This window comes from Haliotis rubra, unplaced genomic scaffold (genome assembly GCF_003918875.1).
Source record: "Haliotis rubra isolate DU_JTF1 unplaced genomic scaffold, ASM391887v1 Scf303, whole genome shotgun sequence".
Lineage (NCBI taxonomy): Eukaryota > Metazoa > Mollusca > Gastropoda > Lepetellida > Haliotidae > Haliotis > Haliotis rubra.
The window spans coordinates 737,457-762,217 of NW_025766973.1; the positions used below are offsets into that span (position 1 = coordinate 737,457).

Consider the following 24,761-nt stretch of genomic DNA (forward strand, 5'->3'; position numbering starts at 1 on the left):
CATGAGTGCTCTGCTATCATATCAGCCATTACAATGATAACCAGCTGAGTACTTGATAGCTTAGTTTACAGCAAGTTATTGGACTGATGCAATCCACATTGTAACAGATGTAATACTATCTTGCTCAACAACAAAACTGACTGAGGAATCAGTGTGTAAAAGGAAAGTATTTTGGAATGAGTAATTTCTGTGTTAAAATGAATTTCCTGTCACCTTGTCATTGTTATTCAATTAATGTGTGTTATTTTTGTACGTGGGTCGTTGGCCTTTATACCTAAATGAACTCTGTCTAGCTGAAACATATGTCATATTTGGGATTACACTTTCTTAGTAAAGTACAGATTCTTGTACTTTTGTTGGGTTGAGTCCCATCCGGGTTTAGAACCCACACCCTGAGAGTCAGGCATCTAATCGCCAGCACACACACTGTCTAGGTGAGGTGACACTTGAGAATATTTCGCTCATATGACGACGTGCATGCGTGTGTATGTGAATGTGCGGCTGCTTGTACTAGTGCTAGCCCACTGAGATACCATGCCGCAGTGAAGCATGAATACCCCACTCAGACACATTATACTGACTCCGAGCCGACAGTCCTTGTTGTACCCATTAATGCCGAGCGCCAGGCAGGGACCAACAAGTACCATATTTTTGGTATGACGCGGTCGGGGATCGAACCCGCGACCTTCCGCTCTCCGGGCGGACGCTCTAACCACCGTTGTTTAACGACGAACTCGGCAATATTCCAACTATATGGCGGAGGTCTGTAAATAATCGCGTCTTTACTAGACAATCCAGTGATCAACAGCATAAGCAACGATCTACGCAACTGGGAACCGATGACATGTGTCAACCAAGTCAGCGAGCCTGACCACCCGATCCCGTTAGTCGCCTCTTACAACAAGCATGGGGTACTGAAGACCAAATCTAATCCGGACCTTCCACGTAAGAACAACGACTTAAGAATACCGGGCTCAAATATTCCATCAGTTAGCTAAGAAACGTCTTATCTTATACCCGTGAAGCTACAATTCAGTTATTTCAAATTAGACGAACAGCAGAACATTGTAATAACTTGTAGAAAAAGACAACTTTATCATAAAGACCCGCCATCAGCCGAGTAAACACTGCCATCCGAAAACGTATGATGTCAGAAAACACATAGTAAAACGATTTTCCTCGAATTCATTTTATTTGATTAAATTTAATTTCATATTCATTCATTAAAACTGTTTACAGTAACATCGGAGAAAATGTGAGTGAGGGTCCGCTTTTCGTGCCTACCGCGATAGCACCAATTTCACATTATTCTCAGCAATCACGAACTTATTACCACCTCGCCATCCATCCACTCCCAGACCCCAGTTATTGACTCATTGAAGTCATATTTCACAATTAATTGCCAACATTTTGTTACTACAAGCAACTTGCCACATACCGCGGTAAGACCACGGTGACTAAAGTTTTGTCAAACTGTCTCATACTTAAAATGTATCCAGTTATGTAACCCAAAGTGCTGAGCCTACATGAATTATTATGTTATGTTAAATATGCTCGTAGAAAACATGCATTATACTATACGATAGCAATATATGTTATCTCTGTTAAAATAAGTGTTTGAGATATAAATCTGCCTGGTAATACAACAGAAATTCGTTTTTAACTGAATCACCGGTAGACTGGAGCAAAACATGTGTACACAGCTGATAGCTATTTCCGGTTTAGTTTAATAACAGCTAGCATAACAGGAAGGACAACTGAATTATCATGTCTAGTGATGTCTGATTGCAAGTTTCCTATACACATATCTATTTTCATTTTACAAAGTTTGTTTTTTGAAATCCGACGATACGACAGGTATACAGTACAACCAGAAATTAGTGAGAATTTAAGAGTGTAATGTTGTTGTTTTTCACTCATAACTCACGTATTAAATGTGAATATTAGCAGAACATAACTCCAGATTCAAAGACAGGTGAACAGTTAGTATTTTGTCAAGTCACCATGGGCAGCAATGGTTTGGTAGACTGTCAGTTTTACCTGAAGTCATGGCGATGCATACTATAGAAAATGATCCCTAAAAGTATGATCAAAGAAGTTAGAAAGTCGTGGTCCATGCTGTCCCAATATCGGACCACCTCTTCTTTCATTTCAGCAATATTCGTCAGATTTTTCTGATTGACACTATCCTTCATAAGTCCCCAAACATTTTCTATTGGATTTAGGTCAGGGCTATAGCTTGGCCAATCTAATAATGTCATATTTTGGGTCCGAAACCAGGCCTGTGAATGCTTTGAACGATGTTTTGGGTCGTTGTCCTGCTGGAAAATACAAACATTTCCATAGAACACGTGAGCAGATGGAAGTAAATGTCTCTCGAGAACATCTGTGTGCCGCTCACTGTTTATAATCCCTTCAAATACACAGAGGGGCGTTGCCCCTAACGCAGATATGCCACCCCACACGTTAAATTTCGGACTGTACTTTGGGCGCTGATACAAAGGTTTTTCAGTTTGTTTGGTCCAGAATTTCAGTGTATTAAGAAACAGCCACACAGAACTTTCATCTCAGAAAATCACATTGTCCCAGTTAAAATTTCTATGCTGCAAGCACCAGTTCTTTTGTTCAGGTTTCATGATCGGTGATGGAATTCCTCAACTTTTCTGCCAACCCATTGCATGCAGGTCAGTTCTAACTGTCTCCTTACAGACAGCCACAGTTCCTCTATCAATCATATCCAGCCTTAAGTTTTCTAAACGCCTTTGTTTGTTTTTAGAAACAAGAATACCAAGCCGCCTCCTGTCACAGACAGTCAATTTTTTCTGGGCCTACCTGCGCCTCCCTGGTGCTCAATGCCATATCCATTTGCAATATTTTTCAAAAGACGATAAACAGTGGACAAAGGCATGCCTGTTCTACTTGAAATCACTTTAGCTGATCTGATGTCCTTGTTATAATGCTCTAAAATCAACTGCCTCTTCTCTAAATCATCCATACTGAGGATCACTGAAAATGTCGTCTGCTAGCAAGTAAACGAAGGGGGATAACTCTTCACAAACTAATGAAAAAGGATTAACGGAGTTGTCTCTCTTGATTTAAACCAGCACTTGATAGCTGGTCAAGGTTGTTTATACTAGAAATCCAATTAAACATATTCCTAAAATTCTCAATAATTTCTGGTCATACTATATATAACACCTGTCTGGACAACAGTTATGTTATGTCCATGGAAAATACGATATTATTTGGCCTTTATTCTGTTTTCTATATACTACAAACAAAAAGAATCATAGTCATATACTGAAAGCCATTAAAAACCCAATTGGTATTTGTTGTCCTGAAACTTGCAAAAGTTCCATTGAAGATTTATCCCTGCGATACAGAGGATGTAGGGATAAAAGGCTGTTATTCTGGCCCATTTCGAGTTCGGGTCCCGGAGCATTCCTCTCACGTGAACTTTGATACTTAAAACTGAACCTTTGACATTTCTCGTAAACACAACCACATTCATGAAACACGTTGTGCACATGCATTACCTGCACCCATGCCCTGTAAAAGCACAAGGAATTGTGGAACTCAATCACTTTGAGAAAATGCCACACTTGACATAAGACGAAAGGAATCAGGTTATCGGTAAGGTCAGCCAAGGTGCTTCAGATGTGATGATTGCCAGGCACTTGAATGTGCATCCATCCACTGAAAGTCGACTCAGACAACGTTTTCGGGCTACCGGAAGTGTTGCTGATCGTCCGCGACCTGGTGCACCACCTGTGATAACAGCTCGACAAAACCGCAATATCCGAGTTTCACACTTGCGAAATCGGTTCCAAACAGCTGATGATTAGGCAAGGAGGACAATTGGGACAAGTCAACGTCATTTCAGCGCCCAAAAGGTGCACGGACGCCTTGCTGCCTTCAACATCCGGTGTCGTCACCCGTACCGTGGTCCAAACTTATGGCATCGCCACAGACTTGCCAGAGTGACCAGACAGCGATGGGCAGCAAATGGGGCCAATCTTGGCAACAGGACATGGCCAGATGTCATTGCAGATAGACGTCAACAGATTTATCGACGTAAAGGAGAAAGACTTGCGCCAAACTGTGTCCTTGAACATGATTGTTTTGGAAGGGGTGGTGTCATGATCAGACCACAGACCATCAGAGGCTGCAGACCGTCCAACAGCTGTTCCTGAGAAATGTGTGTCTTTCAATACCCCAAAGACTGCGAGCATGTCTTGCAGCGCACGGTGGACACACACGATATTGACTCCAAGTGACCCCTCCTTTGTGTGATGTCGTTGTTGCGTCACTGATGTTGTTGTTGACTGGACATTTTCAGATGAAATTATTCACAGATGTTCACTTAAAACATATCTGCCAGTTAGGTTTACATATGTTGAAATTAGTGTGAGTAAAGACAGTATGAATGTCAAATTGCATTTTTAATGACTTTCAGTATATATAAACTTAAACGTGGCGAGGTCATTTCTACTTTAAGGTAAATACAACTTTTTGTGTGCTTAATTGGCATTTGGAACAAGCAGTGAAGCAACTGATTCAATATCCGTTGATTTTGAGTGAAATGAAACACACCAGCGCCATGTTTGATTCAAACGCCCAAACCGAACAGCCTAGCGCATGTGGAAGACAGACGTGCCATGCAGCTTGTGGCAACGTTTCCTTTAAAAGATGCTACAGACAATGTTGACGCCTCACGACTCTTCACCATGCATTAGCACAGACCGTTAAGCGCCCACGACAGAAGCAGGGCCATTGCATGGTTACAGGATGGTCAACCCATAAGAAGTCGCTGTCTTCAAGTGTCTCCCTCTGTCATTCACAGACTGAGGGATAGGTTCCAGGCCACTGGTAGAGTACAGGACAGACCTGGCTCTGGAAAACCCAGAAAAACATCAAGGGCAGATGACCGATATGTTGTGCTCCAAGCTCATCGGAACCGATTCACAACTGCCTGTGCCCAGTTGCCACAAGCTGTAAGGGAAGTATATCTTCCACATGCGCTAGGCTGTTGTGTTTGGGTGTTTGAAACAAACATGGTGCTGGTGTGTTTCAGCACCCTTGTTTTCAGCTGTTTTGACAATGTTTCATTTTACTCAAACTCAACGAATATTGAATCAGTTACTTCACTGCATGTTCGAACATGTCGTTTAAAGTACCCATTAAGCACACAAGAAGTTGCATTTACCTTAGAGTATAAATGAGCTCACCACGTTTAAGTTTATATCTGACTATCAAATTTTAGGGTGTTCCCATACTTTTTATTTGTAGTATATAACGCGGGTGTCTCATAACGCGGGGGATAATCCATGGCCCCAAAGACCTGCGTTATAGCAAGGGGTGACTGAGAGTATGGGTATGGATCTGGATGCCGTTCCACTAACCGATCTTAGCCCTACGCCAATCGTAAACCCCTAAAATCCCAATCTTAGCGTGATGTTACGATCGGCATACCGTTCCACAAACCAATCTTACCCAAGTCAATCGTAAAGTTAAGATTCAAAGTCTAAGTTGCTCATGACCAACTTAGGATAGCTAAAATCAATCGTAGAGAAACCAAAATGGTAGCTTTCCTATTCTGTGTGCAAAATAAGAGAGAGCATTTCACCGTGAGCGTCCCCTAAAGTCCCCCATGAAATGAATTTGTATATTTCTGTGATGTAAACAAACACTGCACTGAAGCCTTACAAATGTCAGGCCAGTCTGACCACTGTCGTCATGGAAAACACAACCGAGCGTGTCGGTATAACACATTTGTACAACAGTATTGCAACGTCATGGTTAAGAATAGGGACAGCCGTAAAGTGAACAATGTTCTGAAGCAAAAAGATACAAATATGTTTGATTTCACTGCGCATATTTGGTGGGGGATTCTAAAGGCAGGCCGCGTGTTATTCAAGACCACTGACAGATTCCACATACGTTATAGCCTCGTCACGCCTTGTTTATTCTGATTGACAAGGTTAAGGCACATATTAAAAGCTCTGACACAATTGACATTTTTAAAGTCCAGACTTAAAACCTGTTCTCTGTATATTACTTATAATCTCGGCTGTAAATATTCTCGAGTAAATTATCTGTACACAGCGCTTTGAGCATGCCCAAGGATGTGGAATAGGCGCACTATAAATATGCATTGATTATTATTATATTATGCTTGATACCAGCGTTCACACGCACTTGCACCTGAAACCAAGGTGCTCACTACCCTAATATTTTGCTTTAGGGTTTTTCTCCACGTTTACACTTGGTTGGAAAAATACCCATGAAGGCCCGGGTTAGAATATTGAACTTCAATGAACCCATGCCTGTCGTAAGAGGCCACTAACGGGATCGGGTGGTCAGGCTCGCTGACTTGGTTGACACATGTCTTCGGTTCCCATTTGCGCAGATCGATGCTCATGCTGTTGATCATTGGATTGTCTGGTCCAGACTCGATTATTTATAGCTAAGATACATAGCGTTCACTAACATGAACGCTCATGTTAGTGAACGCTATGCATCTTAGCTAGATTATTTACAGACCGCCGCCTTATAGCTGGACTATTGCTGAGTGCGGCGTAAATCTCAACTCACTTCGTAAACTACTTTCTATCATTTGCTAGACTATGCAAAGGGAGATAACTCGTGCCTCGCATTCCTGTATCTCTTGCACGAAAGAGTCTCGATCTAAGCTTGGATCGGATCGTAAGATCGGGACCGGCTACGATCGGCCTAAGATCGGTTAGTGGAACGGGTGTAACTTTTAGCTAAGACGATTGTAAAATTGGCGTAACTGGCTAAGATTGATCTTGTTGCTGCTACCACCACACAAAGATCTGAACTAATCTTACCTTCATGTAAAATATTATATTTTCATTGGTCAATGGCTTTAACAAGTTTCCGTGTCACCCCTCCCAGGAGGGTGACAACTGGAAAAAATATTACCCGCTGCCACGGTACCCGCCAAACTCTCCACCGAGAAGCTGTATCGCTAACAATCGTATGACGTCATAATATGACGCATGCAGTGACCGGAGTTCGAAAACCGTTCGATCAGCTGTTTTTGAGTTCACTATGTAGACATTTATTTCACCTACTTTCATTGCTTTATTTGATACATTGAATCGTTTGCACACTCAACCCTAACATAATTAACCAGTTTTATAGCAGTTTTAAGCTTGTGAGAATATGTTTCACTGATTTTAAATACCCAGTCGAGAGGCAGACGCCATTTTGTTTACATGTCATATAGTCGGTAGCGATCTTCCAAATCAAATAAAATGATATTTGTACATTTAACATGGCGGTAAGATAAATACGTTGTATTTACGTATATATACGTTGTACCCGGCTCGGGTAACATTGCTGCAAAGAGGCGCACATCAGACCGTATTACCCTCGAGAGAAGCATACAACTTATATTATCTCATTGCAAGCTATATCAGAACAATGAACATAAACGACCAATGAAAAGAGAAAGCAGTCTTCTCAAGCTAAAACGTATTTGTTTAAAAAAGGAGAATTACATTTCAGAGTGAACTTTGGAAGATATTTTGAAAGAATCTGAAAACTGAACAAAAGAAAATTCTGGAATGTGCCAAGATTATGTAGCAGTACTTCCAAAAGACTGGAAAGTCTGTAAATGTTTAAACGACTGGAATGAGAGATAGACAATGATTTAGGACAATGACAATGATCAGTCATACAGACAGTAACTGTCTTATGACAAATGTGTTGTGTTAATTTGTTAAATTTATTTTTCTGTGATATGTCATCAACATATCTTTTTAAAACCATGAACACTTCTTGGGCAAAGTGGTGATTTCACGGCAGTAAATGCTGATGTGATGTTAGTGACTTTTAATCATACCTGGCTACTTGCTATTTTGCCACACAGCTGTGAGCTCCTAGTCTCCAGTGATACTTCTATCTAGTCATCAAAGACAGCTTTGTTCATTCAAACAATATAAAGTTTGGCTCTTGTTGTCAATTTTCGGCATTATGGTCATATCTCATATACCGAATCGAAACGGACTGAAGCGAAGGCCTTGTACCGCAATATGTACCGTACCGTGGTATGAGCCAACCGTTTCATCCCAATATGTGACGAGGCAAAACGTCGGGTCCAACGTGAAAATGCTGGTGACAACAAATCAATATGGTTGGTTGGTTGGTTTTTAAACGCCGCATTCAGCAATATTCCAGCTATTAGGCGATGGTCTGTAATTAACGGATCTTGACCAGACAATTCAGAGATCAACAGCATGAGCATCGATCTACGCAATTGGGATACGATGATGTGTGTCAACCAAGTCAGCGAACCTGACCACCCGATCCCGTTAGTCGCCTCTTACGACAAGCATAGGTTGCTAAAGACCGATTCTAAAGCGGATCTTCACGGGTGCAAACATTATGACAATAACATTATCATCATTATGTTCAATAATATCTTATTTATTTTTCGTTTTGATGTTCGGCTATGAAGAACCTTTCCCAACCACAGTCAAATAATTCTGATTGTCTGATGGCACATATTTTGAAATCCACACTTCCTACAAATACTAAACACTTGTTTACGAGGAATTTGAAACCGGGTCTTTTTCCTTTTCATATTTATTTCATAATTATTATAAGGGTAATGCTATTTTTGAGGGCATTATCATTTGCAGAAGCCCGAGGTCTTCCATTAACTGCCCGACGAAGGAGGGCAGTTGAAAAAGACCGAGGGCTTCTGCAAATGATAATGCCCTCAAAAATAGCATTACCGTTATTATTGCTAAAATACATGGAATTTGTGTTGAAAAGAAAAAGGAAACAATGAAGGAATTTGACTGTAAGTTCACCCAAATCAACTTCTGACGGGGTTGACTGCCCGAATGCAATTACGTCATCGAACAATTCAAGTGACGTCACAACAGAAAGTGACGATATTCGACCTTGGCCTTTGACAAGACCGTAGCCTGCAACATGTCAAACTATGTCAGTGTTCGGTTTTGGTCCATCAACAGTCTTAATAGTGCAATTGTTAAGGTTAGTACCAACAAGAAAGCCAATATTACCGCTATTTAAAGCGGGAATTCGGGTTGCTTTGACTTGTTTGACCCAGAATATCTGCCAGTCGAAAGCCAATTAATGTCGAACTATGACGTCACTTGACAACAGAACTGATAGTGGCCCGTCGTTAAGGTTGAGCGGTCCAATATCATTTGCAGCGGACCGCAAATTTCTGATAATGGGAGGGCCGTTTCATGATAATTCCATGTATTTCAGCTATAATAATGAATAATGACTGGAAAAAATCAATAACAAAACGTACCTGCCGTTTATCCAGAGAATTATGTTATATTTTATTATAACACATCGAATTGTTCAAGGAGTTGCCACTTAATGTATTTAAGCGGCGTAAAACACCACTCACTCACTAAGTGTATTTTTTTTTTCGTCCCGTTATAAATGTTTTGAAAATGGAATTAAATTGTCTTTTACAGTAAATGTTACTGGCAAGTCAGTTGCTAATGTAATAGATGTGAGTGAGCTGAGTTCAACGACGCAAATTACTGCATTCTTGTTATACCACTGAGAGTCTGCTTAAAATGGGAGAAATGACCGAAGTGATGCTGGTCTCAGACGTTTACCACTTTGGTGAAACCCACAAATACGAGAATGGTGCAGACAAACCTATAAACGTTATGGGGGCGAACCAGGATTCGAACCCACAACGGTGTGTTTGTGTCAGGAGCCCAACCCCACTCAGAGAAACGCACCATGTAGAAGAATCCCTGTGCACCACTTTTGTGTTAGAAAATAAAATAAGATCGTGGATAAATATCAATACTTTTACATCAGAAACCCAAGCTGGTTATGATATCTCATGTAAATCGAATGGTCGGTTTTACCGTTCATTCGTTACTTTCTAGAATGCCCTTGATTAGGTGAAAAAGAAAAGCATGGTACTTTCATGTAAATGCAGGTTGTCAAGGAAACCGCTTATGTCACGCAAAATGTGTATTCATCCGCATACTGCAGAAACAAAACTGAAAAAGGTAAAATAAACAGTTGTTCCAGGTGTAAGACAGGGATGTATAATGAGCCTTTGTTATTTATTTCTGTCAAAAAACTTGTTATTGAACTATAAGATTCCTTACATCACGATGCTAGTGTTTGTAACGGCATTGTTATGTTTCCATTTAACGTACAATGTATTTGTTTGTTTTTTCTATAACGGCGCACTCAGCATTATTCACACACACACACACACACACACACACACACACACACACACACACACACACACACACACACACACACACACACACACACACACACACACACACACACACACACACACACACACACACACACACACCAAAAAAACCCACAACACACATACGTCCGCACACATACACTCAAACACACCACACACACATACACTCAAACGTAGCACAACACACGCACCCACGCGCACATGTACCGAACACACTTTCAGGTAGGATAGGCATGCAAAAATAAATATACATATTAACGGATTCGTTCGACTCAACTGATCCATTCAAACCATGCAGATGATTAACACATATACATATATCCAGTGACCTGTGGAAACACGAATGATAGCAATAGCTGAAAACCTTTAACCCAGCAGAACTTATCAGGGTATTGCATTACATTTCATCAACAATTCAATACTGGGCCAGGTCGGGAAAGCACGAGACCGGCAAACAATACATGTACCTTGTCATATATAAATATAGGTCACGAGCAACCGGTGTCAGTACACGCATCAACGTGACGCAGGGTACACGGTGAAATGAACATGATATGTACAACACAGACATCATGTGAGTGATATCGACACAGGAGGAAAACATTACAGGAAACTGGAATATCTGTCCTTTGCTCCGACAACATATAGGTGAGTTCAGAATAATTTTGTTGTATATTTACGGGTGATTTTGTCGTTGGGAAGTGATTATTGCGTGATCATATTGAATATTTGAGAAGATAAAGAGTAATGTTTGAGCCAGAAAAAAACGTGTGTGTCAAAGTGTAAATGGCGTGATCGCGGTTGATATCGTTAAAGAGTAACTCTACTTGAGTTATTTGGCAGTCCAGCTAGTTATAAGTGTTTCAGGCAACTAATTATTTGTTACTGAACGGACACAATGTGTCAAACGGAGTTGAACACTCTAAGGAATCGCCACCTACAGTCATTGGCGCATGACGTAATGGTTATCCAGTATTTATTAATGAAAAATATTTGCCGTCCGTGAGCTGACGGTAGAGGGTAACCAATATTATCAGAGTGTGTACATGTTTGTTGTTAAACCCCGCACTTGGTCGCCGAGTGCCCGCCTCGTGTGACCAGGGTCAATAAAGGCGATCTTAGCCCTACATCAGTACGACCCCAGAGAGAAAATCTTAGCGGAGTGTCTCTGTTGGTGGCCTTGTTGTACACTGCCTTTAGAAATGTAATTTGATGGGTTGTCACGGAAGGTCCGTGTTAGAATATCTTCAGTAACCCATGCTTGTCGTAAGAGGCGACTAACGGGATCGGGTGGCCAGATTCGCTGTCTTGGTTGACACATGTCATCGGTTCCCAGTTGCGCAGATCGATGCTCATGCTGTTGATCACTGGATTGTCTGGTCCAGACTCGATTATTTACAGACCGCCGCTATATAGCTGGAATATAGCTGAGTGCGGCGTAAAACTAAACTCACTCACTGTCTGCTCCTCTTCAAGAACGTGGTGTAAATTGTTTGACAATCACGAAATTGAGGATGAAACTTTTCTGATCATCTGTCAATTACATTGAGACCCAAGATTTCAATAAGACATCAACGGTTCTTTACTTGATATCCCTTTTCAATAAGTTTCCCACTGACCAAGCTGTCTGAATAATGCAGTGCCATGCGCTAGTTCCATCTCTTGTCGCAGCTGCAGATGTCATGTATAAACGAAAGAAGTGTTTCCCATGAATACTTACCTATTGCCCGATTTGGGGGTGCATGTCATGAGAGTGATACTGGTGACATGAAAGTTATATGAACTTGTCCAACATTGATACAACCATTGCTTCCCAGAACAACCTTCATTTGCGTTTGTAAAATTTTATATATAGTCCGTCCAGTGATTTTAATGCATTGTCTAATATTTTTTCTATTTATGAATTCAAATATAAAATATATACATGTATACATTGTATTCATATATACATCTACATGATACCGGTATGCCCTATGACACAATAGTAATCTATGTTGTTATCTTATCTTGTCATATGCAAGTCAATGTTTAGCATTAGGTCGATCTATGAGACAGGACCCATGTAGGTAGTTGAGGACCTGTTCTAAAACGGGATCACCTATAAACGAGTAAATATCCTATCAAATACATGTATATGCATAGCACAATGTTAGACTGTCTCTGGAATCTTTCGAATACCATACACGTAATTATTACAGTATAGATATGGGTTTGGGCCGAACACCTCTGTGAATGATATATCAGTTATATGTTATGCCGATAACCATACATATCAACCAGTAACTTGGTTTGAACCCAAACTGGGTTGGTTGGTTGGTTGTTGTTTAACGACGCACTCAGCAGTATTCCAACTATATTGCGGCGGTCTGTAAATATTTGGACCAGACAATCCAGTGATCAGTGAACATCGATCCCCAAGACTGGGAGTCTGGTACGTCCCAACATAGTGAAGTTATGGCGATTTTGACAATAATATATCAGATGTGAAGCACATACATGATTCTTTTACATCAGGTGATTTTTTTGTCAGATAAAAAGTACTCTGAGTCCCTGACCCTGAGAAAAGCGGCAGTTGTTACAACCCCCAACTATAGCAGGCGATAGTACTGCTTCCCTCAAGCTTAAGGTGAGTATATAACATATATCATGGTTGTACAACTGAGAGTTTCATAAAAGACACATTTTGAGGTTTGGGAATACGAACGAAACTCAACGCTTTGCATGGGTATATCCCCCCCGTATAATTATCATTATGTTTAGTGGTATACTGATAATACATTTATTGCAGACCTCGTTAATCCCCAGTCATTACATACATGAATATGGATGATGCATTGATGTTGTCGTACTGCATGACTCATCACTTGTTCGTCCATTATGGAGCCAATAGACTTCACGTAGAAACTAAAGATAGAGAAGTCAGCTGTTGTCCTGGCATTACAACAGTTCATGTCAAGACCGTCGAGCGAGATAAACGTAGTATATGCTGCTCAAAAGAAGTTAAGGAACACACAATTCTTTCAGACTGCTATATGGTCTATTTGTAAAGAACAATCTTTTTTTATATTGTTATGAATAATCATCGCATAATTAACAAAAGGAATATGAAAGAATATGGTGGTTCAGAGAGAGAGCGAGAGAGAGAGACAGACGGACAGACAGTCAGACACAGACAAAGACACAGACAGACACAGACACACACACACACACACACACACACACACACACACACGCAACCTTTATAGACCTTGACTAAGCTGCAGACCCTTTCACTGACATGGAACTCCCCCCAAAGCTAACACCAAGGACTACTTTTTTCCACTTACCACCAAACTCTGGAGAAAACCTCGCGATCTCGGACCCAGATGTTGTACAAGGAAGACCCACAGGCGATGGTGAAGAAGAACTAATGGTGTGTCGCTGGTTTCCAAGTACCTTGTCCAAAACACATGAACGTGAAGACGTCGCCAAATGTTAAAGATGTCGTGGGCTTCAACGACGATGTTGTGAACACCTGAATAGGTGATGAAGTCGGATTCCAATTACTCTTCCGGAACCACTTAGAGACGGAATCTTTACAGACCTTGGATCTGGGACCGCTCGATGTGTTCCTTTCCACACCACTATGTAAACGTTTATCACTTAATTCATTGAAATTAAACTCGACCGAAAGGACCAAACTAATGCAACTTTGGAAGTGCACTAGCTTATTGGGAACTGGTTAATAGAAAATGATATTTAAGAGTTTTATTAGGCTGAGAGGTATTATTAGTTGCATGGCGTATAGGTTCCAGGTATATCACGGCGTGAGAGTTTGAAGCGATAAGCCCGAAGTGTTTAGCGAATACTGCTTCACAAAGGGACGCAACTCTGTTTTGTGAAGTATGGCGCCCAAGACCACATGGTCGATGAGAGTTTACTAAAACGCACAACACACTATCACCAGCAATATGGCCATGAAAAGGCAATAATTGTAGCCTAATTGCACTGAATTATTTTCAGGTCTGGCAAAAAGTTTCCATTTACGCACGCGGACATAATGGCTGTGAACTATGAAAAGGAACTGCTCGTCCAGGTGAGATAATCATATGCACACCTGACCATATGTTTCCTGTATCATCTGTTACATTTAAGGTCGGAGTGTTATTGGTAGTTAAAACAACATGTTAGAAACTAATACCAAACAGCTGTGCGGTTATTCGATGTATAGTCTCACTGTGAAGAATACTAAAAACCCGCTAATGCATGCGGTGGACCTTTCTGTGGTAAGCTATTTCAGAAGCATAGAGGGTAATGGCGCCTTTACATACACCGGTAAGCAGAAATTAGAACAGCCTTAAAATGTGTAACTATTATCAACAATACGTCTTTCTTCCCGGCTAACCACTTAGACACGCTGACCAATGACATAAACCATGATGATATCATGACTTATGATATATACCACGGTGGTGATACCTGGATTTATGATATGCACGGTGATCGTATCTGGTTTACTGTAATGCAATATGTGATATCTGGATTAATGATATATACCTTGGTGATACCTGGATTTATGATATACACGGTGATCTTATCTGGTTTACTGTAATGCAATATGTGATATCTGGATTACTGATATATACCTTGGTGATATCTGGATTTATGATATACACGGTGATGTTATCAGGTTTACTGTAATGCAATATGTGATATCTGGATTACTGATATATACCTTGGTGATATCTGGATTTATGATATACACGGTGATGTTATCTGGTTTACTGTAATGCAGTATGTGATATTTGGATTACTGATATATACCTTGGTGATATCTGGATTGATGATATACACGGTGATGTTATCTGGTTTACTGTAATGCAATATGTGATATCTGGATTAATGATATATACCTTGGTGATATCTGGATTAATGATATATACCTTGGTGATATCTGGATTTATGATATACACGGTGATGTCTGGTTTACTGTAATGCAATATGTGATATCTGGATTAATGATATATACCTTGGTGATATCTGGATTTATGATATACACGGTGAAATTATCTGGTTTACTGTAATGCAATATGTGATATCTGGATTATTGATATATACCTTGGTGATATCTGGATTAATGATATATACCTTGGTGATATCTGGATTTATGATATACACGGTGATGTCTGGTTTACTGTAATGCAATATGTGATATCTGGATTACTGATATATACCTTGGTGATACCTGGATTTATGATATACACGGTGATGTCTGGTTTACTGTAGGTGATACCTGGATTTATGATATACAGGGTGATGTTATCTGCTTTACTGTAATGCACCATGTCATATCTGGATTAATGATATATATATAATTGGTGATATCTGGATTACTGATATATACCTTGGTGGGATCTGGATTTAGGGTATACACGATGGTGATATCTGGGTTCCTCTTACACACCATGTAATATCTGGATTTATGATATACTTTGAGCTTGACTAAGGACTAATTATAGTACGCGGCAACCATCTATGTATCCTTGTTACTAATGCTCGTCGTTTCTTCAGACAGGTGAGGGTCCCGGGCTGACGATATGGACTGCCGCCGTCTTCATCGTAGGGGAAATTGCGGGGTCGGGGGTGCTGGCGTTACCGAGCGCTGTTGAGGGTACAGGTAATACACATTATTTGACTTCAATGGTCAGTAGAACCATACTTTAATGCTGAAACATACATATGCCCAATATGTATTGCTACTGTTATGGCATTAATTATATAAAATACAAAATACAACATGGATTACATCTGCGTTAGGTTTTTATTTACCTACACAACACGATTTTTAAGATTAGTAACTTTAGTACAAGGTTTCCTGCAAGAAGTCAGCTTAACTTTAAGTCTACTGTAACTCACATACTAGAATAACGCTTAGTATATGAATCTATATATTTTTGATAGACGTCAACAATTCCTATTAAATTGAAAATGAGCCCCAGGGGGAAGGGATATTCATAACCCGCGGAAATCTAGACTTGCTTCATTAAGGTTTAGCATTGCAGAAAGGGTTCGAGGGAAGGGTAAATAATGTTGTTCAGGGATTGTGAGACAGTCTACAGCCATACTTACGACAGCTGTAACAACACTGGTCGAGTCCCTGGTCCCAGTTCGGACCTACTATCAAGGACTGGCAACAGTTACAAACTCGAATGATTTTTTCTGGAAATTCAAATTCCCCACCACTTAAACTCTGTTGTGTTGTTCAGGCTGGATTGGCTTAGTGCTGATCGTACTGTGTTGTGTCATCTCCGCCTACACGGGGGACGTGCTGGGGAAGGCGTGGTGCCTGGTCAGGGAGCGGTACGAGGAGTACCAGGGTCAGGTCAGGTACCCCTACCCCGCTATCGGCGAGGTGACATATGGAAAACCAGGCAGGTAGGTGGGATGTACCGTTATATCCATACCTGGGTCCCTGTCAGCAAAGCTTTCTTAAAGTTACGATCTGTCGTAACTTTATAATTTATCATAGGCTTACGAATGTCGTAGCGCTACGAAAGCTTTGTGGATCGGAACCCTGATGAGGATGCCTATGAGAAATCCGGAGCTCTAGTATATCTACCACAGATATATAACGAAAATAATTAGGCCTGGGGCACACAATCCAGTGATCAACACTATGAGCTCCGCGGGCATTTGTTTCTGGTGATCTATCAAGCTGTGGTATCCCAATAGGGAATATATAAAATATATACATCGAAAACAAATCGAATCTGGGTCGCACAATCCAATGATCAACACTATGAGCACCGCGGGCATATGTTTCTGGGGAACAATCAAGCTGTGGTAACCCTTAAGCCTATAAATATATACATCGAAAATAATCAATTCTGGGCCGCACAATCAAGTGACTGATATTATAAGCATATGGGCACGTTTATGGGATCCTATTCAGCTCTGGTATCCCTTTAGCTAATTATGAAATATATACAACAGAAATAATCTGGGCCAAGCAACGGAGTCATGTTGGCCAAGGAATCATTCTACCATGGTCCCTCCTTCCAGGTATCTCGTGTCCTTCTCCATCAACTTCACCCTGTTCGGGGTGTCCGTGGTCTTCCTGCTCCTCGCATCCGAGAACATCCAGAGTCTGCTGGCTGACGTGCATGCTGACGTGTCCTTCTGCTATTGGCTCATCATTGTGGCGGGAGTCCTGGTGCCGCTGTCGTGGCTCGGTACACCCAAGGATTTCTGGTGAGAGCGGTGACTTCTCCTGACATAACTGATGCTTTATGACATAAGTAGATCATTAATATATATACTTCCGTCTAGAAACGGGGTTGCCTAACCGGAGCTACTTCCTGCTGGTTCGAATCTCGGCCCGATTCTAAGAGTGAGTGAGTTGGTTTTTTCGCCGCTTTTAGCAATATTCCAGCAATATCAGGACGGGGGACACCAGGAATGGGCTTCACACATTGTGCCCATGTGGGGAATCGAACCCGGGCCTTCTGCTTGACGAGCGAACGCTTTAACCACTTGGCTACCCCACCGCCACGGCCCGATTATGATCCTTAGCTTGTCAGCACCACGCTGTTTGTTTGTGGTTGACTACATCCTCGATAACCAAGTGTATTATATCTCACCCCTATAATAGTAAGGATATTGAACCAATTTTTATACAGCCTTGTCTTCAAAACTATTTACTTTTCGATTGAAAACGAACATTATCAAAAGTATTGAACAGGAAAACGCAAACACAGTAAGTGTTTTCCTTGTCCTTCTATCTCAAGAAAACACGATTTGTTTCCTTGTTGATGTGGTGTATCATTATTTTCCTCTCTTAATTTTAATACTGCAGGAAATGGAGACATTGAACCGATAACATATACAATAAATTATGCACATCATACACAATAAAATTTAATATATACTGAGAGAAACAAATAAAGGAACACAGGACAATTCAAGTGTTCCTTTAATATTTCCCAGTTTTCATCACTTTGAATAGCGCTGTGGGAGGAAATCTGAGAATAAATATAGGAACATTGCCATGAAGTGGTGTTCCCTTATTTGTTTCCCTCAGTATATATTAAATTTTATTGTGTATAATGTGCATAATTTATTGTATATGCTATCGCTTCAATGTCTCCATTTCCTGCAGTATTAAGATTAAGAGAGGAAAATACTGATATACTGAGATAGAGGGACAAGGAAAACGCTTACTGTGTAAACTTGGGTATTAAGACAGTGCTCAATACAGTCATCATCCCAGACTCATGTGGATGGTGGTAGTCTTGCGGTTAAAGCGTCCAGCCCTTCATCTATGCTGTTCAGCCTATTTTAACGCGTTTATACTTAATGTTGGGTAACCTACGGTAACAACATAACCTCCTTTGTGGTTAACCTGTAACCAACTGGTTAGAGAATTCGGCTTTTCCAAGCTGGTCGAGTGCGTTCGCCCTAGGGGTTTAGGAGTGTGTAGTGTATTGCTTTTGGGTGGTCTAGTGGTTAAAACTCTCTCCCCATTTTTTAGCAGATGCTTAGTCTTGTGGATAAAGCTTTCTCCCATTTATAACAATTGTACGATCTAGTGAATACTGTTATGCTTCTCAAATGGGTGATGAAGCCCATTTCTGGTGTCCTCCGCCGTGATATTGCTGGAATATTGCTAATAGCGGCGTAAAACCATACTCACTCACTCACTCATTCAAATGGGTGAAGTAACATAGTTACTAGTATGTACCTTGCCATGGAACCTAAATATACCGGATAGTTGAACCCGTGGTGTTTCACTCGTCCCTCTATGCTTTCAGGCCTGTAGCTATAGGTGCCACCGTGGCCACCAGTACCGCCTGTGTGTTTATCCACCCTCTATGTTTCAGGCCTGTAGCTATAGGTGCCACCGTGGCCACCAGTATCGCCGGTGTGTTTATCCACCCTCTATGTTTCAGGCCTGTAGCTATAGGCGCCACCGTGGCCACCAATATCGCCTGTGTATCCACCCTCTATGTTTCAGGCCTGTAGCTATAGGTGCCACCGTGGCCACCAGTATCGCCGGTGTGTTTATCCACCCTCTATATCCACCTTCTATGTTTCAGGCCTGTAGCTATAGGTGCCACCGTGGCCACCAGTATCGCCGGTGTGTTTATCCACCCTCTATGTTTCAGGCCTGTAGCTATAGGTGCCACCGTGGCCACCAGTATCGCCGGTGTGTTTATCCACCCTCTATGTTTCAGGCCTGTAGCTATAGGCGCCACCGTGGCCACCAGTATCATCTGAGTACCCACCTCCTATGTTTCAGGCCTGTAGCTATAGGCGCCACCGTGGCCACCAGTGTCGCCTGTGTGGTGCTGTTTTCCAACATCCTGGTAGACAACCATCACAACCATCATCCCGTGCTTCATACTCCGCCGGGGTTCCTGTCCTTCTTCACGGCGTTCGGCACCATCTGCTTCGCTTTCGGGGGGCACCCAGCGTTCCCTACCTTCCAGGCTGACATGAAGGACGAGTCCCTGTTTGGGAGAGCCGTGTTTTTCGCCTACATGAGTAAGTTTGATATTTGTTTGTTTGATGTTTACCACCACACTCAGCAATATTCCAGCTATATGGCGGCGGTCTGTAAATAATCGAGACTGGACCAGACAATCCAGTGACTGACATCATATGCTTCGATTGTAATTGGGATACGGTGACATGTGTCAAACAAGTCAGCGAGCCTGACCACCCGATTCCGGCAGTCGCCTCTTACGACAAGCATTGGTTGCTGAAGATCAATATTCTAACCCGGATCTTCACGGGTTAGTTAAATTGCGGACCTTTCAATGGGTCGTTCAGCTTGCAGATGAAGCAACGTGTGAATGGTTGAAAATCCACCGTAATAAATGTCTCCCTCACTTAACAATTGAAGGTAGGGGCGGATGAGGTGTAAAATGTATTTGCTTCAGGTTTTACAAATATTTACCGGATAAGTGATTTGTTTCGAAGGAATGGAAAAAGAAACATATATGGCGTCTTGCTCGCACACTTGGTCGCCAGCTAGTAATATTCATCACGTTCTATGTGTCAGAGCATGTTCCTGCGGCGTGGAGTTCAGCGCTCTTGAGTGGCGGTATTATCATTTTTATTATTACATGTGCTAGTATTCTGAATATATGTTATTATGTCTGGTATAGATGCTCAGCTGTCACCCGTTTTAAGTGTTATTGAATATAGCTTTGTTAATGATGTCGAGATATATCCGACTCTATAACGGATAAAATACTTGACATTTACCGTCTGTGTTCTTCAATAGCTCTGTCATTACGTTTGTGAGTGAGTTTAGTAATACGCTGCGCTCAGCAGTATTCCAGTTATATGGAGGCGGTCAGTAAATAATCAATTCTGGAGCCGACAATCCAGAGATCAACAGCATGAGCATCGATCTACACAATTGGGATACGATGACATGTGTCAATCAAGTCAGCGAGCCTGACCACCCGATCCCGTTAGTCGCCTTACGTTTGTACGAAGAAAAGAATAAATATGTTTCTGTACTTGCTCAGGGTCTCGTAGACATGTCGTAGCTGAACCAGTGACGTACCTGTCTACATTTGAACCCGTGAAGCTCCGAGTTAGAATTGGTCTTCAGTAACCCATGCTTGTCGTAAGAGTCGACTAACAGTATCGGATAGTCAGGCTCGCTGACTTGGTTGACACATGTCATCGGTTCCCAATTGCGTAAATCGATGTTCGTGCTATTGATCACTGGAGTGTCTGGTCCCGTGAGACTCGATTATTTACATACCGCCGCCATATGGCTGGAGTATTGCTGAGTGTGGCGTAAAACTAAACTCACTCACTCACTCCTGTCCATATGTACACCCTATCTAGCTTCCTATTCATGTTGTAGTTGTGTTGGCAATGTACCTGCCGGTGTCGACAGTCGGCTACTTCGTGTACGGCAAGAACCTAGACCCAAACGTGCTTCAGACAGTGAAAAGCGGCCCCATGCTCTACGTGGTGGAGATCGTCATCACCATCCATCTGCTCTGTGCCTTCATCATCGTCATCAACCCCTTCTGTCAGGAGCTGGAGGAGATCCTCAAGGTACCCAAAGGTCAGTCGTTGTCCCTGTTGGTTTTCACTGTCATCGACCACATTACTATCGTTGCCGTTACCATATATCATCACATTGTCGTCCACATCATCACATCACCATCAGTGTTGTCATCGTCGTCCACATCGTCATTGTCGTTGTTTTTCGTCGCCATCACAAAGACCACCATCACTATCATCATCGCCGTCGTCACCATCGTCATTCTCATCCACATCATCATTGTCATCGTCGTCGTTATCATGGCATTGGTCGTGATTATCACCTCATCATCACCTTCATCATCATCATCAACAACAACAACAACAACACCTATCACCAACACCCCATTATACTCAGCATTTGTCAGCATCCTGAACCTCACCAGCTCACTATGCCACACATGACTGACTGACTGACTGACTGAGTTTGGTTTTACGCCGCTTTTAGCAATATTCAAGCAACATCACGGCGGGGGACACCAGAAATGGGCTTCACACATTGTACCCATGTGGGGATTCGAACCCAGGTCTCCGGCGTGACGAGCCAACGCTTTAACCATTAGGCTACCCCACCACCCCTGCCACACATGAGCGGAGTCATAGTATATATAGTTTTACGCCGTATTGGCAACGTCTGCTTTGCCCAGATTTCTGTCATTACATACATATTGAGAGGTTTCAAGTGCATACACATTATAAGGTTTGACTTATCAAACACTAAATTGCCTGGCGGGCCCGTGTGTTAAATACGCATTATGTAGGAAAGCGCACGTTAATTCTCCAAATCATCATCACCATCATCATCATCAAGGTTTGACTACCACAGGGTGTGTTTTCTTAAACTCTTTTCAAACTTGCTTGTTATGAATCAGACATCTCCACCATCCTTTCCTCTTCAGCATTCAACATAAAGCGCTGTCTCCTACGTACGGGTATCATAGCGTTGGTGCTGTTTGTGGCTGAAAGTATTCCTCACTTCGGCGCCATCCTCGCCCTGGTCGGTGGGTCGACGACGACGCTGCTGGCCTACATCTTGCCGTCACTGTTCTACCTCAAGCTGTGCCGCATGGAGGGAGAATGGGAAGACATGTAGGTTTCGCTACCCGCTTACCACATGTTTGTTTGTTTGCCAGTGTTTTAACGTCGCACTCAACAACATTATACATATTTAACACTAGTCTGTAAATAATCGCGTCTGAACCAGACAATCCGGTGGCTGACATCATGATCATCTATCTTCGCAAATGGGACACCATATGATGCGTCAACCACGTCTTGGTGGTTTGTTTGTCTGCGTTAAGCGCCGTGCTCAGCAGTCCTTCGTAGTAAAGTAATTGGGATACGATGGAATGTGACAACGAAGTCAGAGAGCCTGACCACCAGGGCCTAGATTTTCGAAGCTCTCTTAGCGCTAAGATAGTCGTAAGTGCCATACATTAACATTAACTTACGACTATCTTAGCGCTAAGAGAGCTTCAAAAATCTAGGCCCTGCTGATTCTTAAGACAAGCATGAAATACTGGGACCCGTTTCACAAATCTATCGTAGCGCTAACTGTCGTAAGTCTATGATACAGAGCCTAGAATTTCGAAGCTGTCTTGACGCTAAGATAGTCGTAAGTGCCATACATTAACATAAACTTAAGACTATATTATAGTATAGGAAGTACGACAGTCGTAGCGCTACGATTATGTTAGCTACGATCGCTTCGAGGAACGGGGCCCTGGGCCTATATTTTCGAAGCTCTCTTAGCGCTAAGGTAATCGTAAGTTAATGTTAATGTATGGCCGTGGGCCTAGATTTTCAAAGCTCTCTTAGCGCTAAGGTAATCGTAAGTTAATGTTAATGTATGGCCGTGGGCCTAGATTTTCGAAGCTCTCTTAGCGCTAAGATAGTCGTAAGTTAATGTTAATGACTTACGACTGTCGTAGCGCTACAATAGCTTTGTGAAACGGGGCCAAGTATTCCATGCTTTGTGGAATGGGGTCCTTGCTGTTTTTGCTAATAGCCTAGATTTTCGAAGCTCTCTTAGCGCCAAGATAGTCGTAAGTGCCATACATTAACATTAACTTACGACTGTCTTAGATCTAAGAGAGCTTCGAAAATCTAGGCCCAGATGTGTTGTTTGTTTTTGTTTGTGTGTTGTTTAACGCATGCCTCGCCATATGAAGGCGCAGTATGTGTAATCGGATCTGGATCAGAGGTGAGGTGAGGTGTAATTGGGTTTAACGTCGTGCTTGAGAATATTTCGCTCATATGACGACGTGCATGCGTGTGTATGTGTATGTGCGGCTGCTTGTACTAGCCCAGACTGAAGCTGGTTTTATAGTGCTAGCCCACTGAGATACCATGCCGCAGTGAAGCATGAATACCCCACTCAGACACATTATACTGACTCCGAGCCGACCAGTCCTTGTTGTACCCACTAATGCCGAGCGCCAGACAGGGACCAACAAGTACCATATTTTAACGTCTTTTGGTATGACGCGGTCGGGCATCGAACCCGCGACCTTCCGCGGATCTGGATCAGAACATCCAGTGATTGACATTATGAACATCTACAGAATTGTAATACGATGACATGCCTCAACCAAACCTAACAACCTAGGGTCCGATTCACAAAGCGTTCATAACAATAACATCATTCGTAAGCTAATGATAAAGGATATAGTTACGACAGCTCGTAACATTACGAACGCTTTGTGGATCGAGACCCAGACCACCAAATCAAGGTACTCTTCTTACAAGCATGGGTTGCTGAAGACCAATTCTGACCCGGATCTTTACGGGTGCAACAGTCTTAAACATAGATCCTTTCCTCTGCACCTATATTACTGAGGACATACATTTGTGTATCGATTTTCAATTCTGATTTCAGTCACGTCCCAATCCACATCAAACTACTCAACTATGAAATCGTGTTTGTCGGAGTCGTGGCCGGAGCAGCGTCTACTTACTCCGCCATCGCGGGTTTGGCTCAGCCTGGAGCCTTCACCGTGCCCTGCTACGTGAACATCACAGCGGCCATGGGTTAACATGGCAGACAAGATAGTATATAGAAGTCTCGCCACAGTGGGGTGTGTCGGCCGCTGTAGGACACTGGTTGGCCCGTTGTAAATACTTGGATCCGTTGGAATAGTGCGAGTGTGAACACAACAGGCGGTACCATAGACTGCAACCGCTTTGTGGACGTGGGTCTTCTGTGATCATTGAAACTGTGATACTGAGATAGTGGACGGTGTCAACTGGTGTGTGTGTGTGTGTGTGTGTGTGTGTGTGTGTGTGCGTGTGTTTGTAAAGAGACATTAGATCATCAGATATGGGACAATAGTAGAGTGCGCTCAACTGTCGACAGTAGTTGCTGTGCGTCAGTTGTTGATGTCAACTGTTGACAGTGGACAAGGGATGTGTCCGCTGTTGACAATTGTGGATGTGGCTTTGTCAACTG

The 24,761-nt window shown here is 42.2% G+C and overlaps 1 protein-coding gene, 1 long non-coding RNA gene and 1 pseudogene across 3 annotated transcripts; 1 reads left to right on the forward strand and 2 right to left on the reverse strand.

The window, feature by feature from the left end:
- Positions 1–2,001: 2,001 nt before the first annotated feature.
- On the reverse strand, positions 2,002–2,093 carry LOC124282816 (annotated as a pseudogene).
- Positions 2,094–2,907: 814 nt separating this feature from the next.
- Positions 2,908–24,631, reverse strand: LOC124282805. Its single transcript, XR_006900247.1, has 3 exons — positions 24,435–24,631; positions 10,721–10,731; positions 2,908–2,918 (listed from the first exon to the last, which is right to left on the reverse strand). It is a non-coding gene; the product is annotated as an uncharacterized LOC124282805 (long non-coding RNA).
- On the forward strand, positions 10,764–24,438 carry LOC124282802 (amino acid transporter AVT1A-like). 2 transcript variants are annotated; one of them, XM_046718834.1, is made up of 10 exons: positions 10,764–10,912; positions 12,795–12,890; positions 14,267–14,339; positions 15,815–15,920; positions 16,510–16,678; positions 17,306–17,494; positions 19,542–19,786; positions 21,129–21,335; positions 22,213–22,402; positions 24,192–24,438. In XM_046718834.1, exons 3-10 carry the CDS (start codon positions 14,304–14,306, stop codon positions 24,346–24,348), a joined length of 1,299 nt encoding a protein of 432 aa, XP_046574790.1. In that variant the 5' UTR covers positions 10,764–10,912; positions 12,795–12,890; positions 14,267–14,303; the 3' UTR covers positions 24,349–24,438. The 2 variants fall into 2 exon arrangements, with proteins under 2 accessions (XP_046574790.1, XP_046574792.1); XM_046718836.1 differs by lacking the exons at positions 10,764–10,912; positions 12,795–12,890; positions 14,267–14,339 and adding an exon at positions 14,543–14,578.
- Positions 24,632–24,761: the final 130 nt, after the last annotated feature.